Source organism: Physeter macrocephalus, chromosome 7 (assembly GCF_002837175.3).
Source record: "Physeter macrocephalus isolate SW-GA chromosome 7, ASM283717v5, whole genome shotgun sequence".
NCBI lineage: Eukaryota > Metazoa > Chordata > Mammalia > Artiodactyla > Physeteridae > Physeter > Physeter macrocephalus.
Genome location: NC_041220.1, coordinates 29,924,011 through 29,945,115, shown reverse-complemented (window position 1 = coordinate 29,945,115; position 21,105 = coordinate 29,924,011). Strand labels below are relative to the sequence as shown.

General features: G+C 39.3%; 1 protein-coding gene across 8 annotated transcripts in view; it reads right to left on the bottom strand.

The window, feature by feature from the left end:
* The window catches only part of ARHGAP10 (Rho GTPase activating protein 10), a 337,918-nt gene that overhangs the window by 148,094 nt on the left and 168,719 nt on the right, over positions 1-21,105 (bottom strand). For all 8 annotated transcript variants that reach the window (XR_008617779.1, XM_028491748.2, XM_028491747.2 and 5 more), the window contains 3 exons: positions 8,505-8,586; positions 6,521-6,566; positions 4,583-4,648 (listed from right to left, as the gene is read on the bottom strand). Coding sequence is in view for 7 of the 8 variants with exons in the window: in XM_028491748.2 (XP_028347549.1) it covers positions 4,583-4,648; positions 6,521-6,566; positions 8,505-8,586 (194 nt within the window). In the remaining variant the exon portion in view is untranslated. The remainder of the gene's footprint in view (positions 1-4,582; positions 4,649-6,520; positions 6,567-8,504; positions 8,587-21,105) is intronic.

Sequence of the window (21,105 nt, the reverse complement as noted above, 5' to 3'; positions counted from 1 at the left end):
CAAACTCATTCTACAAGGCCACTATCACCCTGATACCAACACCAGACAAAGATGTCACAAAGAAAGAAAACTACAGGCCAATATCACTGATGAACACAGATGCAAAAATCCTCAACAAAATAGTAGCAAACAGAATCCAACAGCACATTAAAAGGATCATACAGCAGGATCAAGTGGGGTTTATCTCAGGAATGCAAGGATTTTTCAATATATGCAAATCAATCAATGTGATACACCATATTAACAAATTAGAGGATAAAAACCATATGATAATCTCAATAGATGCAGAAAAAGCTTTTGACAAAATTCAACACCCATTTATGAAAAAAAACTCTGCAGGAAGTAGGCATAGAGGGAACCTACCTCAACATAATAAAGGCCATCTATGACAAACACACAGCCAACATCCTTCTCAATGGTGAAAAACTGAAACCATTTCCTCTAAGATCAAGAAGAAGATAAGGTTGCTCACTCTCACCACTATTATTCAACATAGTTTTGGAAATTTTAGCTACATCAATCAGAGAAGAAAAAGAAATAAAAGGAATCCAAATCACACTAAGGATGAAAAATCTGAAAGAGAAATTAACGAAACACTCCCGTTTACCACTGCAACAAAAAGAATAAAATACCTAGGAATAAATCTACCTAAGGAGACAAAAGACCTGTATGCAGAAAACTGTAAGACACTGAAGAAAGAAATTAAAGATGCTACAAACAGATGGAGAGATATACCATGTTTTTGGATTGGAAGAATTAACATTGAGGAAATGACTATACTACCCAAAGCAATCTACAGATTCAACGCAATCCCTATCAAACTACCAATGGCATTTTTCACAGAACTAGAACAAAAAAGTTCACAATTTGTATCGAAACACAAAAGACCCCGAATAGCAAAAGCAATCTTGAGAAAGAAAAATGGAGCTGAAGGAATCAGGCTCCCTGACTTCAGACTATACTACAAAGCTACAGTAATCAAGACAGTATGGTACTGGCACAAAAACAGAAATATACCTCAATGGAACAGGATAGAAAGCCCAGAGATAAACCCATGCACATACGGTAACATAATCTTTGATAAACGAGGCAAGAATATACAGTGGAGAAAAGACAGCCTCTTCAATAAGTGGTGCTCGGAAATCTGGACAGCTACATATAAAAGAATGTAATTAGAACACTTCCTAACACCATATACAAAAATAAACTCAAAATGGATTAAAGACCTAAATGTAAGGTCAGACACTATAAAACTCCTAGAGGAAAACATAGGAAGAACACTCTATGACATAAATCACAGCAAGATCCTTTCTGACCCACCACCCAGAGAAATGCAAATAAAAACAAAAATAAACAAATGGGGCCTAATGAAATTTAAAAGCTTTTGCACAGCAAAGGGAAACATAAACAAGACAAAAAGACAACCCTCAGAATGGGAGAAATATTTGCAGACAAAGCAACTGACAAAGGATTAATCTGCAAAATATACAAGCAGCTCATGCAGCTCAATATCAAAAAACCAAACAACTCAATTCAAAAATGGGTAGAAGACCTAAATAGACATTTCTCTAAAGAAGATATAAGCAGCTCATGCAGCTCAATATCAAAAAAACAAACAACTCAATTCAAAAATGGGTAGAAGACCTAAATAGACATTTCTCTAAAGAAGATATACAGATTGACAACAAACACATGAAAGGATCCTCAACATCGCTAATCATTAGAGAAAGCAAATCAAACTACAATGAGGTATCACCTCACACTGGTCAGAATGGCCACCATCAAAAAATCTACAAACAAAAAATGCTGGAGAGGGTGTGGAGAAAAGGCAACCCTCCTGCACTGTTGGTGAGAATGTAAATTGATACGACCACTATGGAGAACAGTATGGAACGTCCTTAAAAAACTACAAATAGAACTACCATATGACCCAGCAATCCCACTACTGGGCATATACCCTGAGATAACCATAATTCAAAGAGTCATGTACCACAATGTTCATTGCAGCACTATTTACAATGGCCAGGACATGGAAGCAACCTAAGTGTCCATCGACAGATGAATGGATAAAGAAGATGTGGCACATATATACAATGGAATATTACTCATCCATAAAAAGAAACCAAACTGAGTTATTTGTAGGTGAGGTGGATGGACCTAGAGTCTGTCATACACAGTGAAGTGAGTCAGAAAGAGAAAAACAAATACTTATGCTAACACATATATATGGAATCAAAAAAACCAAAAAAGTAAAGGATGGTTGTGAAGGGCCTAGGGGCAGGACAGGAATGGGGATGCAGATGTAGAAAATGGACTTGGGGACATGAGGAGGGGGAAGGGTAAGCTGGGACGAAGTGAGAGAGTGGCATGGACATATATACACTACCAAATGTAAAATAGATAGCTAGTAGCATAGCACAGGGAGATCAGCTCGGTGCTTTGTGACCACCTAGATGGGTGGGATAGGGAGGGTGGGAGGGAGACACAAGAGGGAGGGGATATGGGGATACATGTATACTTACAGCTGACTCACTTTGTTATACAGCAGAAACTAACACAGCATTGTAAAGCAATTATACTCCAATAAAGATGTTAAAAAAAAAAAGAAGTGATGCAACAACATCTGTAGCATTTAAAAAAAAAAAAAATCAACAGCCATGATAGGTGATGTGGGGAAAATTATTAAGAGCAATAGTCCCTGAGAGCACTTTTAAATTTAGGATAAAAGGCTCAGAGATTCCACACGGTTCCTCAACATGTTGAATAACATGAACTGACAGTTTAGTCTTTTAACTCTATTTTGTGTCTATTACTCCATTAAAAACAAAAGGCTTTAGTAATGGAAGACTTTTAGGAACAAAAGATTTGACAAGAAAAACATATGCTTTTTTGTCTTTTATTTTAAATGTGGAAAATGTAACTTAAAATCTGTAGACTCATTCTTCTGTAAAGAAAATCCAACAATTTACATATTTATAATAAAAATGCATTCAACACATGCAGATTCTACTATACATATTCCATTCAATGTACATAACACTCCATACAACTACATAGACCAATCCGAAAGCATTCTAGATAGATTTTTCTATCTGGTCAGGCAGAAGCAAGTATGTATAAATTATATCCTTTGGGGAAAGAATTTTATTTACCAAAATAATAAGCATGCAAGTGATACAATGAAGGCTCCTAAGAAGCTCAGGTAAAGGAGAAACATGAATGATGAAGCGAGAGATATGAAAATCACAGCATCCCAAATTTTGGAAATTTCTGAAGCACTAGGAAAAAGAGGAAATTTGTCAGCTCAACCTCAGTGCAGGTTGAAATGAATGAAATTCCGTCATAGCCTGAATTGCCACTGTTAGAGAGAATGGGAGAAAAGCTTTCTGTGGCTTGGGTTTTTATTATCGATGGGCAAATACCCAAATCATACAACAGCTCGTATTCATCTGTTAGCCAGCACTCTCATTTCACAGGTGGCAGTCCTGGCTTTATAACAAAGACCTTGTTTTGACAGAAAACGTGAGTGCAATGCTTCATCCCACTAAGTCAACCAAAGTAGGACTGGGATATACAATGTATGAGAGTGAATTAAATATTCAATTTATCCATACTTCACCAGACTCTAAACAAAGAGAAATCCACCCTCCAGAAAGAGCCTGTTTTGCAAAGTTCAATATTTAGTTTCTCCAAAGCCTGCTGGAATGGCTGCAAAGTGCCAGGGCCCTGCTTTTCCTTAGGAGCTCTAAACAAGAGACCTTTGCGCTTTTAGTCAGGGGACCAAAATGGGGAGGGACTACCTTTCCTGAAGTTTAAAATGGAAACAACCTAAATATTCCCAACAGGTGGATGAATAAGCAAAGTGCAGTATATCCATATAATGAAATACTACCTAGCGATAAAAAGAAATGAGTTAAGGCTACACCCAACAAGATGAATCTCAAAAGCTAAACAAAGAGGCCAGACTCAAAAGACTAGATACTGCATAATTCCATTCACATAAAATGCTTACAAAAAAAAAAAAGAACTAAAGTGATGAAAAGCAGCTCAGTAGCTGCCAAGGGTCAAGGAAGGAGCGGAGACTGACTGCAAAGGGGCACAAAGGAATTTTGGGGGGAGATAGAAATCTTCTATGATTGTGGTGGTAGTTACATAACTATACACATTTGTCAAAACTCATCAATTTGTACAGTTAAAATCAATGAATTTTACTCTAAGTAAATGATATCTTAATGACGCCAGTTTTTAAACTGGAAGCCAACAAGACAATGGAAGATGGAAATATCTTACTAGTGCGTGAACAACAGGTGATTAAGACTGGTTGTCCGACGCTGCTGATTCTTCTACTGATTCTCATTTTAGCTCTGACTTTGTTTCAATGCAAGGGAGAAACATGTAAATAAAAAGGAAAACCCCACCCTGTCAGAGTAAATGAACAACTGAATCTCTGATGCCTAGTATGTGCATTTTGCATTAATATATTTTATTCTACAACACTTAACCATGCAGTAAGCATTTGAAATGACCCTTAGATTTTACATACCTATAGCCTCTCATGAATAAAATGATTCAATCATGTTACCTCGTGTTTCAACTGCACTGATGCATTTTCTAAGAATTGTGAATCCCATCTTATCCAACTGTGCACCTAAAAGAAACAGTTATAAAATATTAAAGGCACAATTAGTTACTCACAATCTCTTCCTTACAAAAATAGGAGAAAATTATTTAAATCCAATATAATTTTTATTTCACTCTTTAAAAAAAGAAAGCTAAAGGCCACGCATTCCCTGTTTAAATAATGTAAATGAGAATTTCATATACTAAGAGGAGCATTTACTGGAATTTCAAGACATTTATTACCAACATATATAAATAAACTTGTAATTTCAACTAGGTTTTAAGTTAATAAATATAGTATTTTAAATAGTGGAAAAGAAAGTGACACAGATCTTTAGGGGAAGCTATCTAGAAATAGCATTTTGCCCAAATTCCAACAACAGCTCAGGTTTGTTTTTTAATTATATATATGAGTGAAAGTTCTTAAATTTCTTGACAAGCTGGAGAACACAAAACTTTTTTTTTTTTAACCTAGGGGGAAAATTTTTTTAAATACTTTTAAAAAATGGTATTTGAGCCATGAGCTTGAAATTTTTTTTCATATTTTATACCATGCCCTAAGCGTTTAATATTTTATTATTTTCATAATGAATTTAAAATAGATGATTCATGTAGCAAAAAAAAGATTTTGAAAATATAATTTTATATTGTTTTCTAATATGGATACTTAACCATGATTAGGCTGACCTATTTGAATACCCTAATAAAAGGCAATTCTTGTTTCAAAAATGCAATCAGGGAAAGTGAATGCTTTATTCTGTATTTAGAACTCAGGAGCAGGAATACTAAATAACTCTTTGTTCTCAGAGGGGATAGCATGAACAAGTCATGAACATAAACGTTGCAGGTTTAAAATTAAGCTCGGAGAGCATTTTAAGGAGGAAAATTGGGCAGTGGTTTACTTTTTTCAGGATCCACTATTCACAACATTTATATAAAATGCAAGTGTTTCTTTCTGCTTATCAAAACTACTTTTCCAAAACAAGGCATGTTTTCATTTTTCTATAAAAACAAGAAAAGAAAGGAAAAAGAGAAGGAAAGAGGGGAAAAGAGAAAGAGGGCAGAGAAAGAAAAGCAAAAGAAAGGACGAAGGGGAAGAAGAGGTACTTCGGTGACTGACAACCTTCCACGGCACCAGGTCAATTTCCAGTGGCAGGCTAAGTGATATACACACCATGATCATTTCAAAATCATGGGTATTTAATAATGATTCCAAACTGTGTCCATCTGACAAATGTAGCTTCCTTCCTCCAAAGATATTAAAAGTAGATTCATAAAGGACCCAGCAAATTTGATCACATTTTCACTTTATCTCAGTACAAATCAAGAGTACAGAGCTAGGGAGTACTTCCTTTTCCTCTAGTGCATACAATGCAAGTGAAAATTATTGTCCTAGAATACCTGAACGTGTTTGGTTGTTGTTTCTTTTATTTCCTAAGGTGCAATGCTATACTATTTGTACAGCCCATACTCGAGACTTTAAGGATAAAGGATATTAAGGGTGGAGGTGAGAAGGGTTGAGAACAGGGGACCTGGTAAACAGTTCCTATCCACAGGAGTTTACAACTTAGGAGGCTGACAGATGCATAACTGAAACTCTTATGTATTCATTTGTAGCTATAAAAACAAACACCAAAGTGAATTACAGAGAAAGTTTTTTTCGGGTTTGTATAGAAAGACTGGAAAGAAAAACGCTCGGCGATGGGAAAGATCAAGGAGTGTTACAGCTGTCCAGGAAGATTTGAGGAGGTCCTCAATGAATAAGACATCTACTACTTAGAGGACTAACACAGACAGGGTACAGAGAGTAAGCACCCGGCAACAGTTTGACATCAGTAATAAAAACAAAATAACTTATGAGAAAGGGAGACAACAGTCATTTTTATAAATTAGCACTTACCTCCTTCTGGTCTTGGGATGATGGCTCTATTAAAACTAGGGAACAGCTAATAAAAGAGAAAAGGGGGAAACAATATTTTTAGCAAATCAATAAAAGTGATTCTAGTAGGCACACCTAGGGACTGTACAAAAAATACACTGACATTGGTTAATCACCTATCATGCAAAGACAGGTAACAAAAAGGAGCACGCTGGGTCTCCTCTGTCTCTCACTGAGATATTGCCAAAGTAGCAAAAATAAGGTGAAGGGGCCGGGACTGAAAGTTCACGTAAATTTGAAATGCTCAAACAAATGGCTGCATTCTAATCAGTAAGCTCATTTTTTTCATCACTATTTCTAAAATCTGCTGTTTACTTAAGAAACACATGACTCCTGCCCATAATTTTAATAACCACATCTGAAATATCAGGGTGATATCCCAGGCTGCCTCTGAGAATTCTAGCGCTGTCCCGTTATTTGCAAGGCACATACATCACCTGGAAAAAATACACAGTGCCTTAAGTGTCCCCTTGTAAACACAAAGCTGAATATTTATTTACTTTCTACACACTTGCCTTTGTCTGTATATCTCGAATTAATTACTTGGCTTTTTCACTCTAAAGGAGAGCTTATACGTCTTCAAGGTTACACCGCCTTTAGCAATAGACTTATTTCTTCATGACTTAGTCACGGGATCATTTTGCTATGCAAATAGGCAAACTCACTTTCCAAAGAACTTCTTGAATCTCTGGGGGGACAAGTCCCAGTCACCGCCTTGCCTTTACTAGAGAGGATTAGGATAACCTGTTTCGGATCTCAGCAACTGTCAAATGCTGGAAGTATTCCTGACTCCCAGCTAAAATTTTCAAGGACAAATTAAGATTAAGTAGAAATAAAACCAAAGAGGCTAAATGTAGATCAAGTATAAGAAAATGATACACAGTTCCAATCACTGCCTTTTTTCCTCCAAGAATGATACATTCTCCTATAAAGAATTTATTTTTAAAAGATGTAATTTGGGCTTGCATTTCTCAAACACCACATCGTTGCTGCCCAGCCTCTTTGCCTTATTTCCTACACCCTCAGTGTGCTCTCCACTACCATCAGATAACAATATATTTTGCCCGTTTCATAAGCTCTATACCGACACCTCTCTTTTTGCTATTTATGACCCCTCTTCCACTTTGCAAATCATGCTCTCTCCTCTTTTTTTTTTTTTTAAATCCTGCTGAAATGGCAAATGCTCTCCAGGTAAGCCCACCTGGTGCCTGCACTGGTGGTTTGTTCAGAGTCATAAGACTGTAAGCAGCGTTGACTGAAATTGGTTCTATGGTGTTTTCTATAATTATCCTCCATAAGTCCCCCATTCAATAGATGAGCTAGCCAATTCTCAGCTCCCAAATGCCACCAGTCCACTGAGAGGAAGGGAGTGCTTGAATAAAGCGGCAAACTGACTGAATTCCTGTGCCTCTGGATCTCTATCACTGCCTTTAATTTATTCCTCAAACCAATCTGAATACAGAGGCCCATTCACTATGGCTACATAATATTGCACACTGTGATCATTAGGCTGAACCATAAATTGTCAAATGATGCAAAATAAGTACAGCAGTCACTTCTAACATTGCCTGCACAGCCTCATATTTACTGTTCCATCTCCACTGAGATCAAATGGCAAGCATTTATTGGGTTCATCACCCAAAGTACTGTCAACAGGTAGGAAAAAAGAAATTGAGAATTCAGATGACTTCCTCCTCAAGCAAAGCAAATCCTGGCAGCTAAGTCAAGAAAAATCAAAAATAAAAACTAACGCTATACCGGTCTCATGTGTGCCCCTGCTACCTCAAGCCAAATTTCTAGAACACCGAATGCTTCCAAGAGGAATTCAGACACCAGTTTCAGCAGGGAACTTTTTTCAAATACTACAAAGCAAAAACAACATGAAAACGAACGCAAGCCAACTCTACAGGATTTGAAATAAAATTCAACCATTGGTTATTCTTACAGCTTCTTTTCCACCCAGAGCTTCCAACCACTGCTTCCTCTCTTCTTCTGAAAACGCCTGCATGGTCAAAGAAACTCCAGGCCTGCAAGACACCAGGAACAGATCAGGTTACCCCTTGGCTGCTAAAAACAAACCTCCTTTTCTACTTTCTAATTTTGCATTGTGGTATTGTTTCTTTTCAATTTTCAATTGTGATAAAATACACAGAACATAAAATATACCATCTTCACCATTTTTAACTACACAGCTGAGCAGTGTTGAGTCCAGTCTCCAGAACTCTTCATCTTGTAAAACTAAAACTGTGCACCCATGAAAAAGTCCCCATTTCCCCTCCTCACAGTCCCTGACAACCACCCTTCTTCCTTCTGTCTCTGTGAATTTGATTATTCTAGGTAACTCTTAGAAGTGGACTCATACGGTATTTGCCTTTTTTGTGGTTTCCTTATTTCACTTAGTAAAGTATCCTCCATTTTCATCCATGCTATAGCGTGTATCAGAATTTCCTTCCTTTTTAAGGCTGAACAGAATTCCATTGCATGTACAGACCACATTTGGCTTATCCATTCATCCATCAATGGACATGTGGCTTGTTTCCACATGGCTACTGTAAACAATGCTGGTATCAACATAGGCGTACAAATATCTCCTTGAGACCCTGCTTCCAATTCTTTTGGGTATATACCCACAAGTGGAGTTGTCCAGCATGACATAATAAATATATGTCTGATCTCTGACCCTATTTCCCGGCACGCAGCTCCTAAAACTCTTAGAATCTCTGCAATGATGTGTCATTTTGTATACTAATGAGCTGACGGGACTCGGGGGCTCCTGGAAAGTCTCAGGATGAGGGCCGGTTGCCCAGGGAACCAACCATGTGATTAGAGGATTAGAACTTTCAGCTCCACCCCACCCATACACCTCCCAGGAGTGGGGTAGGGTTGGAAATTGACTTCAAACACCAATGGCCAACGATTTAATCAATCATTCCTGCACAATGAAGCCTCCATAAAAATCCCTGGGGTTCAGAGAGCTTGCAGGCTGGTGAGTCCATGAAGATGCTGGAGGGAGAGCACCTAGAGAAGACATGGGAGCTCCAAGCCCCTTCCTCCATACTTTGCCCTATACATCTCTTCATGAATCTCTTCATCTGTTCCCATTAAAATATCCTTTGTAATAAATCAGCAACAGTAAGTAAACTGTTTTCCAGTGTTCTGTGAGGCATTCTAGCAAATTATCAAACTCAAGGACAGGGTCATGGGAATGCCTGATTTATAACCAAAAGCACAGTTGACAACCTGGACTTGGGACTGGCATCTGAAGCGGTAGGGGGCAGTCTTGAGCCCTTGATCTGTTGGGTCTTCATGAACTCACTCTACTTAGTGTCAAAACTGAGTTCAATCATAGGACACTTGGTCTCCACAGAGAATTGGAGAATTGCTTAGTGCAGAGAAACCCACATCATTCTGAGTACAGAAGTGTTCTGTGAGTAGGGAGAAATAGTTTTGTCTCACAAGAGGGGTCAAATGTAATTTTTTTTTTTAATGTTGTTCATGCCCACTAACAATGCACAGGGTTCCAATTTCTCCATATCTTCACCAACACTTGTAATTTTCTCTTTCTCTCTTTTTTTTTTTTGAAAGTAGCCATTCTAATAGGTGTGGGGTGGTAGTAATGATTAAATTTTATTTATAAAAGAGATACATGTTTATTGTTACCCAGGCATGGGCACAGTGAAAGCAGAAAATCATCTTTCACCCCATTCCAATTCCACTGCCAAGAAGACAGCACTGTTAACTGTTTAGGGTGTTTCCTCTGTATTTTCTTAGAGCTCTGGGTTGGTCCTCAGGGCCAAATGCCAATCTTTCTCAGTTCAGTTTATTTGGACATTTAGAGAGTCTTCCAGAAAACTCTTCATGTTGGGGAGGAGTCCTAGGTAGAAAAGCCATTAATAATTCCTCTTAAACTGTGGTGGTTTCTCCAATGAAACAAATTTTGTATATTTGATCAAAAGTATTAAAAATGAACCCTTCTGGCAAGGGATGAAAAGGTGAAATACTCCAAACCAGAGACAACTGGAAATGAAAATAGATGGTTGAAATGGAAAGTAAACATTCATTCTCCTTTGATACTGAATATACTTTTTAAAGTTAACACTTCTGTAACAGTATTTCACGTCATTTTAAAGCACTGGGTAATCTCTTACAAGGAAAGCAAGCAGCAAGAATCAAGTGCAATTCAATAATCGCTACAATTTTTATAAAGTACTATAAAGCATGCAGTACTCCCAAAGCATCATGCCAAATACAAATATGCGATGCCCGCAATGTTCACACCCACAGGCGTTAGGCTTTCTCCCCACGTGATGGTCACAAAGCCTGAGAAGTTATGTGCTTCGAGTTCACTACCAAGTAACTATAGCTGCAATTGATAGTCTCTTGTCTTCAACCATTTTCTCCAGACTATGAATTTTGTGGGGAAAATAATCACTTGTAATCCCCCAACCCCACTCCTGAACAGCAAAATGGCTCTTTACTGTCTACCCGAAACATTTCAGCGTTGGCCCGGCTTTGCCATCACCTTGGCACTACGGAGCTCACAACCAAGATTCCACCTCCTTTTGCTCTTCTATGCACAGCATCCTTCTGGAGCAAGAATCGAGGCAAGATGCCCAGAAAACCAGGCTGTTTTAAGAAGTGCCTCGAATGGGACGTGAAGATTTTGGCCCTTATTCTTAGTAACCCACACTGGGCTCAGGGGAGTTAATTAAAATTGTGAGGGAAAACTTCAGATGGCAGGCATGTTTTTCTTTACATCGGTTAAGTGATAAAACAATATTTACACACAGGGGTCTCAGGTCTGCATGACTGCTCCATTCTTGTAAAGGAGAAAAAAATAGCTAAAGACCTCTCCCAAAAGTATATATGGAATGGATTGGATTCAAACATTTAATATGTAACTAAGTGAACTAAAGTATAACATGGACAGTAAGAGGCTACAGCAAATATATAACAGAAAGTTAACAGCTTTTCTAATCCAGGAATGGCAAAACCAGCAGAGAAAAACGGGACCCCAGGTTAAAACTGGCAAAGTCTGTCACAGGAATACAAACACGGGGTTTACAAACATTCAGTTCAACAACCATTGAAATATTATCTGTTGTGCTTTAGGTCTTGTACCAGAGGGTCAGGAATTATTAAATATCTCACTACCTGCTAGGCACTGGGCTGAGCATATAGCCCACAAAGGGCTGACTATCTAGCAGAGAAAGCAAAAGGTAAACAAATTGCAAATAATCAATTATTTACAAGTACACAGAGCGCTGCCAGGGAGTCAGGTAAGTGTAAATGAGTGAAACCAGCTACCTAGAAGGAAAAGAGGAAGTGAGCAGGGCATCAGGAGATGCGTGTCCACGTATAAAAGCTTTCAGTTTCAAATATGCTAAATCCCTGTGGTCTAGGAGACTTGTCGGTGAGCTAAGTCCGCTGCCAGTCTCTTTGGGCAACTTCAGGATCTCAAGGTGCTATGGAGTTAGAAAAGGAAAGCCTGGCCTAACCCTGGAAGTTAGGCATCCCTGGGGAAGCGACATTTAATCTGAGGCTTTAAGGATAAATGAGCCATGCAGGAGCAATAGGGCCAGAGTCGTCCCCTAGACCAAAGAGGCATCTAGGAGGAAAGAGTGCACTTTATTGGAGCTGAGATCAGCCTCATCACGGGTCCTACAAACCAGCTGGACCAGCAACATGATGGAAAGCTGGAGATGCAGCCCGGGGTCCAGCCACAAAGGGCCTCCTTGGCCATGCTAAGGGTTTGCTTATCCTAAATGTCACTGAAAGTTTTTAGTAGGGGGTTAACATGATCAGATTAAAGGTGTACATGAACACTGGCTGCTGCCGGGCGGAAAACAGACTGAAGAGGGGTGGGTGCAAAGATTTGTTAGAAGACTCAGAGGAGAAGACAGAGTGACCAAAATGAAGGAAAAACAAATGAATGGACCTGAGAAATAGTCATGAGGTGCTACTACATACTATGGGCAACAAAATAATGAGTAAGAAAGCTGTCACTCCAAGAATAAAGAATAAAAGACAGATCATTTACAATATAACGCCAATAACTAGTTAAGGGATTCGGTGAGAGCCAAAAACAACTGTAGCAAATAAGGACTTACTATACTTATAAGACTCAAAATCGGACACCGAACCTGATGAAATTTCCTGTGCTTTCTAGTTTGTTTTTGTTTTCCCCCTAAGGTTTTCCATTCATACTCGAGGGGAGATAATATTTACTACCAGTATATGGTTGGATATTCTTTTTTTTCAATATTCATTTATTTTATTTATTTATTTTCCTAATTTAATGAAGGAAAAACAAATGAATGGACCTGAGAAATAGTCATGAGGTGCTACTACATACTATGGGCAACAAAATAATGAGTAAGAAAGCTGTCACTCCAAGAATAAAGAATAAAAGACAGATCATTTACAATATAACGCCAATAACTAGTTAAGGGATTCGGTGAGAGCCAAAAACAACTGTAGCAAATAAGGACTTACTATACTTATAAGACTCAAAATCGGACACCGAACCTGATGAAATTTCCTGTGCTTTCTAGTTTGTTTTTGTTTTCCCCCTAAGGTTTTCCATTCATACTCGAGGGGAGATAATATTTACTACCAGTATATGGTTGGATATTCTTTTTTTTCAATATTCATTTATTTTATTTATTTATTTTCCTAATTTTTTTTTTTTTTTTTTTTTTTTTTGGCTGCGTCGGGTCTTAGTTGTGGCACGTGGAGTCCTCATTGAGGCACACGGGTTTCTCTCAGGTTGGGGCGTGCGGGTTTTCTCTCCCTAGTTGAGGCGCGCGAGCTCAATAGTTGTGGCGTGCTGGCTTAGCTGTCGCACAGTATATAAGATCTTAGTTCCCCAACCAGGGATCGAACCCACATCCCCTGCATTGGAAGGCGGATTCTTTACCACTGGACCACCAGGGAAGTCCCTGGTTGGATACTCTTAACTAAGTTGTACATAGAGCAGCAGATAAGAGAAATAATGACCGGTTCTGATAACTTGGAAGACAAGACAAAAGTGTTGAATGATGAAGAGTCATGAACTAGAATTACAGATAGTAAAGTAAGGACAAAAGCAATTGTCAGGCTTCAGATGAAACAGCCATATTACAACTGGATAGAAATCCAATGTGGCATAAAAACTAAAGCATTATTCTACTCCTTGCCTCCGAGGCGTGATGCCTCAGACTTGAGCCCCCTCGCCCTTTGAGGGATACAGCGGAGAACAAACCAACCAACCTGCTGCAAGATAAGAGATTCAGTAGAAATCTATCACCTACAAGGAAAGAATTCTCTTTCTGTTCCCATTTTGACAAATAATAACACGGTAACTCACAACGATTCCAGTTTGGAGAACTAATTCCTCACACTGCAGTGACCCCTCGGAACACTTCACACTTGCCACACGTTACTTAAAGGGATCGGTCACCAGCATTACAGAGAGCTGGGCCCCATCCTACCACACACGCTACCCACAGCCATCCTCTATAAGCCCCCACCTCTAAATAAAACATCGCGCACTAAATCACGTTTCAACCATTTTAAATTTCTCAAGTTTCTTCCCCTTTTTTAATAATCAATTGCTAGGAAATCATTAAGCCAAACTGAGACTTAAGGACACATTTTAAACTACAGTATTAATAGCATCTCATCCTTAAACCGTAAAAATTCTCTAGTTTTTGAAACAAAGACATGTTTTATCAATAAGATTTAATGGACGTATAGAACAACATGGTGACCACGTGGTTAGTGAAGAACAGAAAATTTTACAACAATGTGCTGGATTATTTACATAAAGAAAGAAATAGCAATTAATCTCTTTTTCGTTTCACGGAGAAGCTAAGGGAAAAACATTAGCAACTCCCCAGAAGCTAGAAGCAGGACTGAGAACGTTCTAATTTGGGGTTCTTGGAGCAGATACTGCTGCAATGCGTTACACGGGTCCAGCTGAGGACAGCGCCTCCTCTTCTTCCTTCATCAAATAATCATCTCGACCAAACTAACATCGGGTACGGGCTGTGTATCACACACTGTGCTAAGCTCTGGATAATCCTGCATGCATAGCAAGGCAAAGAGGATTCCTGGCATACAAAGGCAATGGGATAAACTTCACGAAGGAAAAGTGGACCAGACAAAAGAGAACACCTGGCCGGGATAGTCTGTCCTTACTTAAAACCAAAATTAGTATCTGTAGAGGAACAAGGTCGAGAACTGAAATCCGAAGAAACAGGTTAAACAGGTTCTTATTCTTAAATCAGCACCTCAATCCCGTTTCATTCATTCATTCAAAACAGTATGGACCATTACGCATCAGACACTACCCAAGGCAGATGCGTGAGAAACGGTTTTAGGAAACTAGTACCTATCTGTATTCTACGTTTGACCCCGTATCTATTAATTCTCTTTCAACTGCATTTTTTATAGTGCTCTCGAAGCATGTGGAAGACAGGCATTTTCCTTAGATTCTACATGGCAGATCCATGAGCCCGTATATTAAGAAAATATACAAGAGCAGAGAGAAACGTTCACAAGACATTTATGAGATGTCAACTGATATTATTGTAAATGGAGAAATTAAGAGAAAAAACTAAGAAGCAGCTACCAAAATTTATGATGGTAACAAATCGGGAATATTCTAATGCTTTTCTAAGAGGAATGTTGAAAAGGCAGAGGGGAAAAAAAAAAAAAAAAAACCCAGCACATTACAAGTCCTGCACTAAATTATACTCTAAGGGAAAAGTGCCAAAGCCAAGCAAAACACTTTTAAAAGTTTTAGAAATGTAGCAGTCATAACTGGCTTCTCATAAGGGTTGCTGGAAAATTTTTTAAATACATACATTTTTTCCTGAGATAATTAAAGCATGTTACCTGATTTTACTAAGGGGGAAGACTTTATAACAACTTCTTTCTTCTGTCCACTAAAAAGGTGCTTCACATAGAGCAAGTAAGCAATGATATAGTCACAAGTAGGATTGTTTTCTCCAGTAAAAGTGAATTCAACCCATTAATCATTAGAGAACAGCTGCGTAGAAGTTGTTAAGACACCATCATTCTCACCTTAAGAACATGAACAAGATGGAGAACCTATAAAATCACAGTTTTGTTTTGCTTTATTTTAAATAACCATCTGATGGGACTTCCCTGGTGGTCCAGTGGTTAAGACTCCATGCTTCCAATGCAGGGACGTGGGTTGCATCCCTGGTCGGGGAACTAAGATCCCACATGCCGCACGGTGCAGCAAGTAGGTAAAGTGAAGAACCATATGAGAACTGAAAATGCAAAAAACCTCTAGTTAACTAAAATGCAGAAAGTAACAAGTCCTTCCTTGGAGAGAAGGCACGTGCGCACATACAGCTGTTTTCATCCTTTGTGAAGCAGCAGGACAAAGAGGAAGCCATCAGAGATGAGGAAAACAGGATTTTAACAAAGTTTTAAAGGTAGAGTATGAGCTGGTGTGATGGTTTAAATCCTTAGAAGACACAGACGCGAAGAGAATGTGAACCCACCCTCTCACTCCTTCCCACAGTGTCTCCCCAGGTGCTCAGGGGCAGTCTGAGAGCAGAGCTGAAAGAGGTGTGTCTGCTAAGACTGAGGGGCAGGATGGGAGAGCTTCCAGACAGGGTTCAGATAGCATCCTCAAATCACAGGGAGCCCGTGACTAACAGAATCTAACTAAAGTAACAGCAATGCTGAATCTCAGCTCAACCGCCAACTGACCTGACAGCCCTACGCATTAGCAGCCTGATGGAAAAATGGGCATGTCCTTTACCAGATATGAATATTACTTACCTTAGTCTCTACTGCTCTCTTACAATCCCTGGTATTCAACCAGAAAATTACAAGGCATGCAAAGAAGCAAAGAAATGTAACCCAACATCAAGAGAGGAAGCAGTCAAGAGAACCAGACCCAGAAATAGCCCAGGTATGGCTGGGGGAGGGGAACTGAAACCTAAAAACAACAGTAAATATGTTAAAAGATCCATGGCAAAAGGCGGCCGACACACATAAACTGATGGGAATTTCAGCAAAGAGATGGAAACTATTAAAAAGACATAAATGGATATGCAAGAAATGAAAAATAACAGTGATGAAGAGTTCAGGAACACGCCTCCCACGTGCAAAGCAACCAAACCCAAGTCTATATCCCCAACTGCCCCCTTTATCTAACTCACACGTCCAGCCAATATTTCCCCTGCCCTAAAATTACCCCCAGGCCAGATACCAGACAACTGAAAACCATGCCTACAGCCTACAGCTCACCAATATTACTCAGAGTAGCTAATTCTATGCTTTCTCCCCTTCTCTGCCTTACAGAAACCCCAGTAAAAGCTCTAATCTAGGATTTCCCCTCACTCCTTCCTGACTCCTGACCAAAACCTGGTGTATCCCCACATGGCCCTATGTGGCATGGTGTGCCCTCTTCTCTTGGAAAGTGTAAGGAATAAAATTCTCTTCCAATGGCATTACCCTCTACATGTCATCACTCAGCCACCTCTGTAAATTAAAATCTTGCAGGTGTAACTGAAACCAGTATCAAATGATCTAACATAATGCATTTAGAGTTCCAGAACGTGAAGAAAGAGAAAAGGGGGCAAACGAAGCATATGAGGAGATAATGGCTAAAATTTTCTGAAACAGAGAAGAATTATCAACTCCCATATCCAAGAACTTCAATGAACCCCAAGCAAGATAAAACAAAGAAAACCCCATTTAGGCACCTCACAAAAAGAAAATCTTGCAAGCAGCAAAAGAAAGAGATGACATACTAGAGAACAGTAAGAAAGATAGATGACCTGTCATGAGAAAAAAAAAAAGGAACCTTAAGAGAACAGAAATGACTTCTTAGAAGTGCTGGGGGAAAAAAAACCTACTGGGCTTCCCTGGTGGTGCAGTGGTTGAGAGTCCGCCTGCCGATGCAGGGGACATGGGTTCGTGCCCCGGTCTGGGAAGATCCCACATGCCGCACAGCGGCTAGGCCCGTGAGCCATGGCCGCTGAGCCTGCGCGTCCGGAGCCTGTGCTCCGCAACGGGAGAGACCACAACAGTGAGAGGCCCGTGTACCGCAAAAAAAACAAAACAAAAACAAACAAACAAAAAAAACACCTATCAATCCAGAGTCCTACATCTATCAAAAATGAAGGTAAAATAAAGACATTTTCAGGTAGACAAAACATGAAAGAATTCTCCAGCAGATCTGCATTACAAGAAATGCTCAAATTAAATTAGCCTAAGGAACTTAAGGGAAATAGCACAAGATAGAAACTTAGTTCTGCAGAAAAGAATGAAGAAAATCAGAATGGATAAATATTTGATATTAAAAGACATGAGGGACTTCACTGGTGGTCCAGTGGGTAAGACTCTGCGTTCCCAATGCAGGCGGCCCGGGTTCGATCCCTGGTCTGGGAACTAGATCCCACACGCATGCCACAGTTAAGAGTCCACAGGCCACAACTAAGAGCCCACATTCTGCAACTAAAGAAAAAAGATACTGCATGCCGCAACTAAGACCAGATGCAGCCAAAATAAATAAATAAATAAATATTTTTAAAATAAAAGATGAAACCACACACACACACACACATATATGTAAATAAAACATTAAATTTTTTAAAAGAATACTGATTATTAATTTCATAAAGTAAAACTAGTAACGTACTGTTGAGCTCAGAGTATATGTAGAATTAAAGTCTCTAAAACAAGGGCACAGAGGGCAAAAGGGTGGTAATTGGAAATCTATTGTTGTAAGTTTATATTGTTTATGAAAAGGTAAAAATATGGTAATTTTAAAATGCACCTTATACTCTGTAGGACAACTACTAAAAAATGCACATACAAAGAGACATAACTAAAAATCATACAGAGGAGATAAATCATAGAGGAGATAAAATAGAACACTAAAAAAAGACTCAATTCATTCAAAAGAAGGCAGCAAAGGAGGAACAGAGGAACAAAGAGCAAACAGAATAGAAGACAAAGCCAAGATGGTGGGCTTAAAGCCATACATATCCACAACTATACTATATACACATTAACTAAAACCCTGATTAAAATGCAGAGGATAATACACTGCATTTTTTAAGAGCAGGACTCAATTATATGCTGTTTATGAAAAGCAAAGTTGAAACATAAAGACACAAAGAGTTAAAAGAAAAAGGATGGAAAAAAATATGTACACCTGAAACTAACACAGCACTGTTAATCAACTATACTTCAATATAAAATAAAAAGTAAAAAAAAAGTATATGCCCAGTAAACACTGAGCATAAGAAAGCTACCATAGCTATATATTTTTTCTTTTTTTTAGTGTGGCTATATTAATATCACAAGGTAGATTTCGAGATAAAGATTATTACCAGAAACAGAAGGACATTTCATAATGATAAAAGGGTCACTTCAAGAAGACATAATCATAAACGTGCAGACACAAAAAAGCAAAAGATCTCAAATAATCAATATAGGAAACAAAAATTACAAAATCAAAGGAAAACAGGCATATCTTCATCAAAGTTAGAGATTTTAACATCCCTAGTTTAGTCACTGATAGAACAATATCAAAAATCAAAACAATACATAAGATGTGAGCAACAACCAGCTTGATCTGACTGACATTTCAAGAACACTGGACTTCCCTGGTGGTCCAGTGGTTAAGACTCCATGCTTCCAATGCAGGGACGTGGGTTGCATCCCTGGTCGGGGAACTAAGATCCCACATGCCGCACGGTGCAGCAAGTAGGTAAAGTGAAGAACCATATGAGAACTGAAAATGCAAAAAACCTCTAGTTAACTAAAATGCAGAAAGTAACAAGTCCTTCCTTGGAGAGAAGGCACGTGCGCACATACAGCTGTTTTCATCCTTTGTGAAGCAGCAGGACAAAGAGGAAGCCATCAGAGATGAGGAAAACAGGATTTTAACAAAGTTTTAAAGGTAGAGTATGAGCTGGTGTGATGGTTTAAATCCTTAGAAGACACAGACGCGAAGAGAATGTGAACCCACCCTCTCACTCCTTCCCACAGTGTCTCCCCAGGTGCTCAGGGGCAGTCTGAGAGCAGAGCTGAAAGAGGTGTGTCTGCTAAGACTGAGGGGCAGGATGGGAGAGCTTCCAGACAGGGTTCAGATAGCATCCTCAAATCACAGGGAGCCCGTGACTAACAGAATCTAACTAAAGTAACAGCAATGCTGAATCTCAGCTCAACCGCCAACTGACCTGACAGCCCTACGCATTAGCAGCCTGATGGAAAAATGGGCATGTCCTTTACCAGATATGAATATTACTTACCTTAGTCTCTACTGCTCTCTTACAATCCCTGGTATTCAACCAGAAAATTACAAGGCATGCAAAGAAGCAAAGAAATGTAACCCAACATCAAGAGAGGAAGCAGTCAAGAGAACCAGACCCAGAAATAGCCCAGGTATGGCTGGGGGAGGGGAACTGAAACCTAAAAACAACAGTAAATATGTTAAAAGATCCATGGCAAAAGGCGGCCGACACACATAAACTGATGGGAATTTCAGCAAAGAGATGGAAACTATTAAAAAGACATAAATGGATATGCAAGAAATGAAAAATAACAGTGATGAAGAGTTCAGGAACACGCCTCCCACGTGCAAAGCAACCAAACCCAAGTCTATATCCCCAACTGCCCCCTTTATCTAACTCACACGTCCAGCCAATATTTCCCCTGCCCTAAAATTACCCCCAGGCCAGATACCAGACAACTGAAAACCATGCCTACAGCCTACAGCTCACCAATATTACTCAGAGTAGCTAATTCTATGCTTTCTCCCCTTCTCTGCCTTACAGAAACCCCAGTAAAAGCTCTAATCTAGGATTTCCCCTCACTCCTTCCTGACTCCTGACCAAAACCTGGTGTATCCCCACATGGCCCTATGTGGCATGGTGTGCCCTCTTCTCTTGGAAAGTGTAAGGAATAAAATTCTCTTCCAATGGCATTACCCTCTACATGTCATCACTCAGCCACCTCTGTAAATTAAAATCTTGCAGGTGTAACTGAAACCAGTATCAAATGATCTAACATAATGCATTTAGAGTTCCAGAACGTGAAGAAAGAGAAAAGGGGGCAAACGAAGCATATGAGGAGATAATGGCTAAAATTTTCTGAAACAGAGAAGAATTATCAACTCCCATATCCAAGAACTTCAATGAACCCCAAGCAAGATAAAACAAAGAAAACCCCATTTAGGCACCTCACAAAAAGAAAATCTTGCAAGCAGCAAAAGAAAGAGATGACATACTAGAGAACAGTAAGAAAGATAGATGACCTGTCATGAGAAAAAAAAAAAGGAACCTTAAGAGAACAGAAATGACTTCTTAGAAGTGCTGGGGGAAAAAAAACCTACTGGGCTTCCCTGGTGGTGCAGTGGTTGAGAGTCCGCCTGCCGATGCAGGGGACATGGGTTCGTGCCCCGGTCTGGGAAGATCCCACATGCCGCACAGCGGCTAGGCCCGTGAGCCATGGCCGCTGAGCCTGCGCGTCCGGAGCCTGTGCTCCGCAACGGGAGAGACCACAACAGT